The sequence below is a fragment of the Hemiscyllium ocellatum genome, chromosome 30 (assembly GCF_020745735.1).
Source record: "Hemiscyllium ocellatum isolate sHemOce1 chromosome 30, sHemOce1.pat.X.cur, whole genome shotgun sequence".
In the NCBI taxonomy this organism is placed as follows: Eukaryota; Metazoa; Chordata; class Chondrichthyes; order Orectolobiformes; family Hemiscylliidae; genus Hemiscyllium; species Hemiscyllium ocellatum.
This window is the reverse complement of record NC_083430.1, coordinates 29,463,502-29,476,298: the sequence shown is the minus strand read 5'-3', so window position 1 is coordinate 29,476,298 and position 12,797 is coordinate 29,463,502. Positions and strand designations below refer to the sequence as shown.

Genomic DNA, 12,797 nt, shown 5'->3' with positions numbered 1-12,797 from the left:
TTACTTTTACAATTAGGATTCCTGCCCACCTTCTGAGGACCCCTTCACTCATCTCCAACACACTCCATCCACCTGGACCCCGCGCTGGCCTATTACCTGCCATCGACCTCTTCATTTCCAACTGCCACCGAGACATTAACCGCCTCGGCCTGTCAACCCCCCCCCTCCTCCACTCCAACCTCTCACCCTCACAACGCGCAGCCCTACACTCCCTCTGCTCCAATCTTGACCTCACTATCAAACCAGCAGATAAAGGGGGTGCAGTGGTAGTTTGGCGCACGGACCTCTACACCGCTGAAGCCAGATGCCAACTCGAAGACACCTCCTCCTACCGCCCCCTCGACCATGACCCCATCCCCCATCACCAAACCACCATCTCCCAGACCATACAGAATCTCATCACCTCAGGAGATCTCCCACCCACAGTTTCCAATCTCATATTCCAAGAATCCCGCACTGCCTGATTCTACCTCCTTCCCAAGATTCACAAGCCTGACCACCCTGGCTGATCCATTGTCTCAGCCTGCTCCTGCCCCACCAAACTCATCTCCACCTACCTCGACACTGTCCTATCCCCCCTAGTCCAGGAACTCCCCACATACATTCGAGACACCACCCAAACCCTCCACCTCCTCCTAGACTTCTGTTTCCCTGGCCCCCAATGCCTCCTCTTCACCATGGACATCCAATTCCCCTACACCTCCATCCGTCATGACCAGGGCCTCAAAGCCCTCTGTTTCTTCCTCTCCTGACGTCCCCAACAGTACCCTTCCACCGACACTCTCATTCGTTTGGCTGAACTGGTCCTCACCCTTAACAATTTTTCCTCCGAATCCTCCCACTTCCTCCAGACCAAAGGGGTAGCCATGGGCACCCGTATGGGCCCCAGCCATGCCTGTGTCTTAGTCGGCTACGTAGAACAGTCCATCTTCTGTAGTTACACTGGCACCATTCCCCACCTCTTCCTCCGCTACATTGATGACGGCATTGGCACCACCTCATTCTCCAACGAAGAGGTTGAGTAGTTCATCAACTTTACCAACACATTCCACCCCGGCCTTAAATTCACCTGGACCATCTCTGACACCTCCCTCCCCTTCCTGGACCTCTCCATCTCCATTAATAATGACCCACCAACTCCCACAGCTACCTGGATTATACCTCTTCCTACCCTACCTCCTGGAAAAATGCCATCCTGTATTCCCAATTTCTCCACCTCCACCATATCTGCTCCACAGAGGAGCAGTTCCACCATAGAAAACAACAGATGGCCTCCTTTTCTAGAGAACGCAATTTCCCTTCCCACGTGATTGAAGATGCCCTCCAACGCACCTCATCCACATCCCGCACCTCCACCCTCAGACCCTACCCCTCCAACCGTAACAAGGACAAAATTCCCCCCCGGTCCTCACCTTCCACCCTACCAACCTCTGCATTAACCACTTCATCCGCCGACATTTCCACCACCTCCAAATAGACCCCACCACCAGAGATATATTTCCCTCCCCACCCCTTCCCGCTTTCCACAAAGAACATTCCCTCTGTGACTACCTGGTCAGGCCTACGTCCCCCAACAAACCACCCTCCCATCCTGACACTCTCCCCTGCCACCGCAGGAATTGCAAAACCTGTGCCCACACCTCCTCCCTCACCACCATCCAAGGTCCCAAAGTAGCCTTCCACATCCACCAAAGTTTCACCTGCACATCCACCAATGTCATTTATTGTATCTGTTGCTCCCGATGCAGTCTCCTCTACATTGGGGAGACTGGACGCCTCCTCGCAGAGCACTTCAAGGAATATCTCCAGGACACCCACACCAATCAACCACACTGCCCCGTGGCCCAACATTTCAACTCCCCCTCCCATTCTGCCGAGGGCATGCAGGTCCTGGGCCTCCTCCACCACCACTCCCTCACTGCCTGACGCCTGGTGGAAGAATGCCTCATCTTCTGCCTCAGAACACTTCAACCCCAGGGCATCAATGTGGACTTCAACAGTTTCCTCATTTCCCCTCCCCCCACCTTACCCCAGTTCCAACCTTCCAGCTCAGCATTGTCCTCATGACCTGTCCATCTCCCCTCCCACCTATCCACTCCACCCTCCCCTCTGACCTATCACCTCCATCCCCACCCCCATTCACCCAATGTACTTTGTGCTACCTTCTCCCCAGCCCCACGCTCCCATTTATCTCTCCACCCTGGAGCCTTCCTTCCTCTCTTCCTGATGAAGGGCTTTTGCCCGAAATGTCGATTTTCCTGCTCCTCGGATGCTGCCTGACCTGCTGTGTTTTTCCAGCATCACTCTGATCTAAACACTTGTCTTCGAAAAGTCAACTCATGCCAGGCTTATCAGAGCTATTGGTTGAATGGCTCGGGCTGTTTGACAGATGATACAAATTATCAATTGCATAAATTCTTGAGAAAATACATAACTAAAATGAATTCTAGCTAGTGATCGAGCCATCAATACTGTTGCTAAAGCAACGTCACAGACCAAGATCACTTTAATACATCTATTTGGCCTCCTTCATGAACAATTGCATGCCCAAAGTTGGACATTTGATTTCTCAACATATAATTATAGGTAGAGATGTCACTTTAGAGCTGATTTTCTTGTTGGCACACATTTTATTTATGTATTTGATGGAGTGTGCATTAATGTATATTCTGAAGAAGAAGAAATCTTTGCATATAAGAGGAATACTGGAATGAATATATACAGATCATTGGAAATGAAGATGCTGGCACAATCAGACATTTGACAGTCAAAATGTGAAAACATTAAACTCTAGCAAAGTCATTTTTGGAACACATTACCTACAAGTTTGGATGTGACATTGAAGCAGTACAATTATTCTGATGGAATTCAATGGCAACATGATCTGCATGCTCCAAGGATATTGATGTTAAAGGAAAGAAACACAAGTTTGGAACTACTGAGGTAATTCCCAATTCCAGATTTATAAGCCACCTAGATGAAGTGAAAGAATTTAAATAATAAAAGGAAAGAACAATTGAACTATTATAAGAGCATCTATGTGTGCAGTTAATAAAAATGAATACCGGTATGGCACTAAATTCAATATTTTAACCCACGAGATATATACATTCAAAGAAAGGGAATGATAATAAGTTAGAAATTTAAAAGATTTTTTTATTTGACATGAAGAGAAGGTTACTCCCCCTCACCCTATACAATGCCATTCCCCCACCTCCCCCTCCACCCCACCTGAAGCTCTTGGCATTGTCTGCTTCTTGGCATTGTCAACTAGGATAATTAAACTTAATAAATAATACACTGCTTCCACATTAGAGTCTTACCCTCTGATTTTCATCTTCATAGACTGTTTCATGAACGCAGCAAGCAAATAGCGATGTAGGAAGATTGCTCAAGTTCATAACCCTGGAGTCCAGGTTGTCATAGTCCTCAAAGATCAGATCCTCTTGATCATTATCACAAAGGCTCGAATGGTTTGAAGTTTCGGGCCATATCTGTGCACTGTCTCTTAGCATTGTGTCACTGCCTGAGCCTCCAGTTGAATGTTCTTATAAAAAACCCTAAATTAAAAAGGCACTAAATTGAAAATATCTGTGGTAAAAGGGGGATTACAATATATTGAAATCAGTATAGTTTACAGTGACAAACCTGTTTAAAACTAATTTTTTATGCAACATAATCACACAAATAATTTTATATTAGAAGCTAATTTCTGTACATTCTACTTCAAAACAAAATCATAAGTCAGGCAAGGATTCAATTTAAATCAGGATATAGTGGCAACAGCACTATGTCAAATTAACATCGTATGCTGAAACAAGTCAATATACTGAAAGTATATGAGTCAGGGTCTTGTGCAGAGTAATGTCCCTACTACTGGGCCAGAAGGTCCTGGTTCAAGTCCTACCTGTGTCCCACCAATATATATCAAAATATCTGAACACGTTAATAATAATAACTATAGAAAGTATAGTCAATCTATTAATATTTCTATTAAGATGGTTGAATAACTTAACCAAGAAATAGCTTTTGCACATTCAAGATTCACACTTTATTTGAAGCATTTCATTTGATTGATTTTTGTCCAATAATGGCTGCATATCCCCCAATTATAGCTGACCCTATTTAGGTATTGTGATGATATTTTCTATGATTAATGTATACCAATGCTATGAGATCAACTCATTCTCCCTCAGAGAAAGCACCTGGTCTCCACTGGAAGCTGATACTGAGATTAGAAATGCACAGGTTGTAGCACTCCATGGTAAGATGCATCAGTGCACTTTTATGATTCCTAATCTCCAAGTCTCCAGGTAGCATTCTTTTTTAAACTCACAACTGCAATAAAATAACCCTAAGCCAATTGAAACCTGGTAAATCAATTCAGAATGATTAGTTATTGCAGTCCTGATAAGCTTCAACAGCTGTGCTGTGAACACATAATATTAATAGGAATTCTTAATTAGTTGCATAATTTAAATTATTGCAGAAAGCTGTTGTACAGTTCTTCAAATGTGTTGCAGTTTGTATGACAACAGTATCCTTTTGAGGACAGCAATGCCTGGATCGAATAGGAAATAGAATCCTTAAAAACTAATCGAAATGAGCTCAAGGAAAAGGAAGTTCCTTCGAAACAAAACAAATTGCAAAATGTATTGCTCTCACGTAACTGTAATTTGTGACATAAAACCAGACAGTCTAAACTAAAAATTTCGAAAAAATTCGAGTTTACATTGATAATAATGTATTCAAGTCAACTCAACTACCTATTTCTCATCAGACTCATCTATTAAATTAAAACACAGAACAGAAACGTGAAAGGTTTCAACACCATCCCCAGACAAACCTGCAACAGCTCCGGGTGTCAACCCTCACTGCACCTTGCTGACGGAAAAACAAACTTGACTTGACGGAGTGATTGATATCACGTTTAACCAATCACAGATCGGGAAAGTTGGACTAGTCGCTAATGATGTCATGACTGACGAATCGGAGTTATCGGGGGCGGGGCTAGAAGCAGCATGGTTGGGTGAGAGGCCACTAGTTCACTGCGGGGTTACCTGCACCACTGGCGTCCGGACCATCCGCTTATTGTCTCCTTGGATTGGGGTCTGGCGAAGTTTGACCTGCTCCCTTATGTTGTGAGGGCTCCCGCTAATAAAATATGCGCAGTGCATTGAATCTCTTTCAGTAGGAAACGTTTGTATCGTTATACTGCGCAACATGAGCAGATCCATTGAAGTCTGGCAGCTGTCACAAGGCGAAAGGGTAGCACTTTCCTGAATCAACAGGTTTTAGGGCTGAGCATCTGGGCGCTTCAGGATTAGATAAAATGAGATTACTTACAGTGTGGAAACAGGCCCTTCGGCCCAACAAGTCCACACCGACCCGCAACCCACCCATACCCCTACACTTACCCCTAACCTAACACTACGGGCAATTTAGCATGGCCAATTCACCTGACCTGCACATCTTTGGATTGTGGGAGGAAACCGGAACACCTGGAGGAAACCCTCGCAGACACGGGGAGAACGTGCAAACTCCACACAGTCAGTCGCCTGAGGCGGGAAATGAACCCGGGTGTCTGCGCTGTGAGGCAGCAGTGCTAACCACTGTGCCACCGTTACACCCACAATGGTGTACACTCCCAAAAATACAGCTTTGAGTGTGCTGGAAGTACCACATCTTCAGTGGGGGTGTTAGATTGAGGAGCTTGCCTGTTGTCTCAGATGGATTTGAAAGATATCAAGAATGATTATATGGCTTGGAGACACTGTCAGTTTCCAAGAACTGGGCAAACATCCTGTAGCCTGGATGCCTGGCAGCTGGTGGCAGAGCATCTACCAGATGCATTAATTGACAGCCACAATCCTTGAGGCAACTATAATAGTGCCTGAGGGATTCAAGATTAGCCCCATGAATTTCAGAGAATCTGGCATCAGGAAAGTGTGACTGCTGAAAACTACCCCAAGCCTTTCTCTTCAACCCCACCAGACCCACCCTCCCCTCGGTTTTCATCTGGAGTCCCATGACATTCCTTAGTCTCTGTTGCTGGCAATATGAGGTGAAGCCTTCTGTAAGTCTCAGTGGGTAGAACTTCCTTACTGTCAATGCCTGACTATGATCACTCAAGTGTCAGAAAGAACTGAAAAGGATTTCTTATTCGTTCTCTACTCTTAGTAAGTGAGACCATTGTTTGACCCAAATAATCTAGTTCTCTGTATTTATACAGTGCTTTTCATCCAACATGCTTAAATCCAATTAATACTTAAGAAGTGTGGTAATTGGTGTCAATGTAAGAAATACATCAGTCAATGCACCCATAGCTAACTTGCACAGACAGCAATTAAATAAAATAACCCAATCATCTATTTCTTAATTGTTGGTTGAAGGATAAAACAAAAACAGAAATTGCTGGAAAACCTCAGCAGGTCTGGCAGCATCTATGGACAGAAGGCAGAGTTAACGTTTCGGGCCCAGTGATCCTCCTTCAAGACAGTTGAAGGATAAACATTAGCTGGACGGTTGGAAAACTCTCTTTCCACTTCTTCAAATAGCGTCAAAGGTGCCTTTATTTTCACATGATAGGACACCTTGGACCTCAGTTTCATATGTTATCTGAAAACAGCATTGACACTATGCTGACTGCAGCATTCAGTAGTGCAAATCTGATTGTGGACCCAAATCGCTGGGGTGAGACTTGAACCCACACTGCTTGGACTCCAAAGCAAACATTCCACTACTGACATAGCTGGTATCAGGCACATCATATTTAAAGAAGTGCAAAGTAGAGATTAGGGTAGCACAGTGGCTAGCTCTGCTGCCTCACAGCACCAGCAATCTGGGTTGGATTCTAACTTCGAGCAACTGTGTGGAGTTTGCTCTTTCTCCCAGTGTCCATGTGGGTTTCCTTCATGTGCTCCAGCTTCTTCCCACAGTTCAAAGATGTGTAGGTTAGATAGATTGGCCATGGTAAGTTGTGTGCAGTGTTCAGGGACATGCAGGTTCAGTGGGTTAACCATGGGAAATGTGGGGTTACAGGATAGGGGACTGGGGTAGATCTGGGTGGGATGCTCTGTGGAAGATTGGTGTGGACTCAATAGGTTGAATGGCCTGCTTCCACTCTGTAGGCATTCTATGATTTGGGTGGGGCAAGTAATAGTGGTGAAAGAGGGGTTTTGCTTGTTTCTCATCCATCAATTATCACCTTGAATAAAAGAAAAAACTTGAACATTTGTGTTATTGAGGGACACTAAGTTCCCTTCAGGTGTCAGAATATAGAAAAAGATGGAGATTTAGTTAAACTATCCAATTTACCTGATTGACAAACTCAAGTCAAAAGACTACACCCCCAGGTTTGTATACTGACCCAGAAGAAAACTATTCATATTGAACAAATTAGCTTGAATCAATGGTAAAAGAAACAAATTATTAGGAAATCTCTAGGTTCTTCCCTTTCTTAACTCAAAAAGATGTGGATTTTAAGGGGAAGAAAACCAGGGATAATGCAGTCCATTAGTACAGCATGGGATTTGGTGAATGGTTTTACGTTCTATAACTTCCAATTTCTTTCAATACTGTTTCAGATCTTTAATGACAACACAAGGCTAAATACTTGGGCTTTCTTCTTCCTTCAGCAAGGGTATAGAAAAATATTTTACTAGAAAGAGCAGGTGAGAACAACTGACAAGAGCTCAGTTTCCTGGTACCTTTCACAAACAGGAGGTATCTTGATGCTTTTCCTTAAGAAGTGAGATTCGTGCTTACGCACATGTTTCCTCCTCAGAGTCCAATCCAAAAGTGGCTGTTACAGAGAGCTCTTTCACATTGATCGATGAAAAGGCCAACCAGTGTGGCTGGGCAGGTTTGCCCTGAATACAAACAAAGGGAGACAATTTGTCAGGCTTTAAAATCCACCATACACTTTCTCATGTATCTGTTAGCTGTTTTTGGTCGGCAATATGTTCCAGCAAACATGATTTTTAAAAGTATAGTCATTTTCCACACAGTTGTACAGTACAGAAACAGACCCTTCAGTCCAACCAGTCAATGCCGAATATAATTCCAAACTAAAATAATCCCACCTGCCTGCTCCAGGCCCATATCCCTCCAAAACCTTTCCTATTCACGTACTTACCCAAATGCCTCTTTGATTTAAATAAATATTTTCCAATTTTATTTCACAGTAAATACCATGGAAAGGCTCTTGTGGTGTCAGGTTGGTGTTGCTACTTTTGGGTCTGAGGGCCTAGGTTCATGTCCCAGCTTCTCCCAGAGGACTATCATGACATTCGGACCAGATGGAATGAAAGAGATGTGGTCTTTGGACTACAATGTTAGGTTGGAGAAGATGAGTTTGTTTGCTTTGGTAGGCAGGTTTGATAAAGGTAATTAAGATTATTACAGGTGACAAGGCGAAACTATTCTTACCGATTGATCACACAAAGACAAGGAAACGCAGATTCAAAGTACAGGATAGGAGGGATATGAGGAAGAATGTTTTATGCAGTAGATGGTAACAGCCAAGAATTTGATTTCTGAAAGAAACTGAATGGGCACTCGAGAGAAGTAAACCTTGCAGGATCATGGGGATAGAATGGGATGACGCATACTTGAGAACCCATAGGAATGTAGTGGTTCTGTTCGCCGAGCTGGAAGTTTTTGTTGCAAACGTTTCGTCCCCTGGCTAGGAGATAACATCAGTGCTCTGGAGCCTCCTGCGAAGCGCTTCTTTGATGTTTCTTCCGGCATTTATAGTGGTCTGTCCTTGCCGCTTCCGGGTGTCAGTTTCAGCTGTCCGCTGTAGTGATTGGTATATTGGGTCCAGGTCGATGTGTCTGTTGATGGAGTTTGTGGATGAATGCCATGCCTCTAGAAATTCTGACACCCGGAAGCGGCAAGGACAGACCACTATAAATGCCGGAAGAAACATCAAAGAAGTGCTTCAAAGGACGCTGCAGAGCACTGATGATGTCTCCTAGCCAGGGGACGAAACGTTTGCAACAAAAACTTCCAGCTCGGCGAACAGAACCACTACAACAAGCACCCGAGCTACAAATCTTCGCACAAACTTTGAACCCATAGGAATGGTCTCCTTTCGTGCCATAATGATTCTACGTTCTTTTTTTATAATTTCTCACTTCTTTCTTCCCCAATAATAGATTTAACTTCCTTAGCTCCCTTTAATACAAGAAAATCTAAAATTGAGGTACATTGAAAAGCGACTTCCATTTATGAAAGCCCACAAAATGTTGACCATTTAGCAGAACAATAGCAGAGTTTTGGGTCAATTCAATTTTTTTGACTAAAAACCAACAAATGCTAGAGATCATGCTGGAATTTCAGTGTTGTGGCCATTTCAGAGACAAGGGTAGAGCAGGGACAGGAATGGTTTTTGGAGGTTCTGGCTTTAAAGTGTTTCAGTAAAAACAGAGAAGATGGTAGAAGAGATGGGGGTGTGACATTGTTAAGAGAGGTATTGCTTGAAAAGCAAAGCAGATCAGACAGCATCTGAGGAACAGGAGAATCAACGTTTCAGACTGGAGACCTTCTTCAGGAATGAGGCTGGGAGCCTTGGGGGTTGGGCTGGGGAGAAGGTAGCTAAGAGTGCAATAGTTTAACTGTTCATCTTGGGAGCATATGTGGTGGAGGCAGAAGAATTGGGAATATGGGATAGCATTTTTGCAGGAGGTAGGGTGGGTGGAGGAGGTGTAATCCAGATAGCTGTGGGAGTCGGTGGGTTTGTAAATTGTTAACCAAGGACAGTATTATGGCTGCAGAAAGGATGTTTGAGGACTCATCACTGAGGTAGTATGGTCTGAGATTAGAAACAGTAAAGGAGAGGTCACCCTGTTGGGAGTTTTCTATGAGCCTCCACATAGTTCCAGAGATTTACAGGAAAGGATAGCAAAGATGATTCATGAAAGGAGTGAGAATGATAGGGTAGCTGTTATGGGGAACTTCAACTTCCCAAATATTGACTGGGAATACGATAGTTCAAGTACTTTAGATGGGTCAGTTTTTGTCTAATGTGTGCAGGAGGGTTTTCTGACACAGTATGTAGTCAGGTCAACAGGGGACGAGGCCACATTAGATTTGGTACTAGGGAAAGAACCCGGCCAGGTGTTAGACTTGGAGGTAGGTGAGCACTTTAGCGATAGCGACCACAATTCAGTTATGTTTACTTTAGCGATGGAAAGGTGTAGGTATACACTGGAGGGCAAGAGCTACTGCTGGGGGAAAGCAACTATGATGCAATTAGGCAAGATTAAGGATGCATAGGATGGGGAAGGAAACTGCAGGAGATGGGCACAATTGAGATGTGGAGCATATTCAAGGAACAGCTACTGTGTGTCCTTGATAAGTATGTACCTGTCAGATAGGGAGGAGGTTGTCCAGCGCAGGAGCTGTGGTTTACTAAGGAAGTTGAATCTCTTGTCAAGAGGAAGAAGAAGTCTTATGTTAGCATGAGATATGAAGGCTTAGTTAGGGTGATTGAGAGTTACAAAGTAGCTAGGAGAAACTGAAAGAGAGAGCTAAGATGAGCGAGGAGGGGACATGAGAAGTTGTTGGTGGATAGGATCAGGGAAAACCCTAAAGCTTTCTATAGGTACCTAACGGATAAAATAATTACTAGAGTAAGATTAGGGCCAATAAAGGACAGTAATAAGAAGTTGTGTGTGAAGTCAGAGGAGATTGGGGAAGTGCTTTATGAATATTTTTCATCAGGATTCACACTGGAAAAAGAGGAGAACACTGAGAAACAGGCTACTAGACTAGTTGGGATTGAGATTCACAAGGAGGAGGTGTTAGAAATTCTGGAAAGTGTGAAAATAGATAAATCCCCTGGGCCAGATGTGATTTATTCTAGGATTCTCTGGGAAACCAGGGAGGTGGTTGCCAAGCCTTTGGCTTTGATCTTTATGTCATCATTGTTTACAGGAATAGTACTAGAAGACTGGACGATAGCAAATGCTGTTCCCTTGTTCAAGAAGGGGAGTAGAGACAGCCCTGGTAATTACAGACCAGTGAGCCTTACTTCAGTTGTGGGTAAAGTGTTGGAAAAGGCAATAAGAGATAGAATGTATAATCATCTCAATAGGAATAAGTTGATTAGGGATCGTCAACCTGGTTTTGTGAAGGGTAGGTCATGCCTCACAAACCTTATTGAGTTCTTTGAGAAGATGACCAAACAAGTGGATGAGGGTAAAGCGGTTGATGTGGTGTATATGGATTTCAGTAAAACCTTTGATAAGGTTCCCCACACTAGGCTACTGTATAAAATCCAGAGGAATGGGTTTAAAGGTGATTTAGTGGTTTGGATCAGAAATTGGCTATCTGAAAGAAGACAGAGGGTGGTGTTGATGGGAAATGTTCATTCTGGAATTCAGTTACTAGTGGTGTACCACAAAGATCTGTTTCGGGTCCACTGCTGTTTGTCATTTTTATAAATGACCTGGCTGACAGCATAGAAGGATGGTTTAGTAAATTTGCAGACAACACTAAGGTCAGTAAAGTTGTGGATAGTGCCAAAGAATGTTACTGATTCCAGAGGGACATAGATCAGCTGGAGAGCTGGGCTGAGAGATGGCAAATGTTGTTTAATGCAGAAAAGTGTGAGGTGATTCACTTTGGAAAGAGTAACAGAATGCAGAGTACTGGAAGAATGGTAAGATTCTTAGTAGTGTAGATGAGCAGAGATCTCGGTGCCCATGTACATAGATCCCTCAAAGTTGCCACTCAGGTTGATAATGCTTAAAAAGGCATATGGTGTGTTAGCTCTCATTAGTAGAAGGATCTAGTTTCGGAACCATAAGGGCATGCTGCAGCTGTGCAAAACTCTGGTGCAGCTGCACTTGGAGTATTATGTGCCATTCTGGTCACTGCATTATAGGAAGGATGTGGAAGCTTTAACAAGGGTTCAGAGGAAATTTACTAGGATATTGCCTGGTATTAGGGATGGACTTATGAGGAAAGGTTGAGGGACTTGAAACTGTTTTCGTTAGAGAGAAGAACGTTGAGAGATGACCGAATTGAGACATATAATCAGAGGGTTAGATTTGGTGGACAGTGAGAACATTTTTTCTCAAATGGTGATGGCTAGCACGAAGGGGCAGACCTTCAAATTGAGGGGTGATAGATTTAGGACAGATGTCAGAGTTAGTTTCTTTACTCAGAGAGTAGTAAGGATGTGGAACGCACTGCCCGTAACAGTAGTAGACCCGCCAACTTTAAGGGTACTTAAATGGTCATTGGATAGGCATATGGATAAGAATGGAATAGTGAAGGTTAGATGGGCATTAACTGGTTTCACAGAGTGGCGCAACATCAAGGGCTGAAATACCTTTACTGTGCTGTAATGTTCTATGTTCTACCACTGCAGGTCAGGCAGCATCCACAGAGAAAGAGCAAGCTAATGTTTTCGAGTCTAGACGACTCGTCATCAGAGCTGGTGAAGTGTGGAGGGGGCTGCATTTATCCTATAGTTTCGGGGGACTGGTGGTGAGGGCAGTGGGTGTAGGGTGCTGGTGGAGAAAAGATGTGAGTAGTTTACATTAAGTGCTCGGAATGTGGGAATGACAGAACAAAGGTTTGTCTAACTGCCAGACTTGAAAGGATAGTAAGTGTGATGGAGGACGGAAGGATATGATAACAAACTCAAAGAAATGGTTCACGATTTGAAGGTGTTAAAACTCAATATTATTTCCAGAAGACTAGAAAGCGCATAGTCTGAAGACGAGTGAATTTAGGCACGGCTCTGTAGCCAACACTGAAAGGGTTAAGGTAAGGTGGGCGGG

The 12,797-nt window shown here is 43.8% G+C and overlaps 1 protein-coding gene across 1 annotated transcript in view; it reads right to left on the bottom strand.

Moving 5' to 3' along the window:
* Positions 1-4,875, bottom strand: part of LOC132829849 (calcipressin-3-like) — a 165,562-nt gene extending 160,687 nt beyond the window's left edge. The window contains exons 1-2 of the mRNA XM_060847229.1: positions 4,847-4,875; positions 3,324-3,560 (exon numbers count right to left, since the gene is read on the bottom strand). Of these exons, the coding sequence (XP_060703212.1) occupies positions 3,324-3,515 (192 nt within the window). The 5' untranslated portion in view covers positions 3,516-3,560; positions 4,847-4,875. The remainder of the gene's footprint in view (positions 1-3,323; positions 3,561-4,846) is intronic.
* Between the last annotated feature and the right edge of the window lie 7,922 nt (positions 4,876-12,797).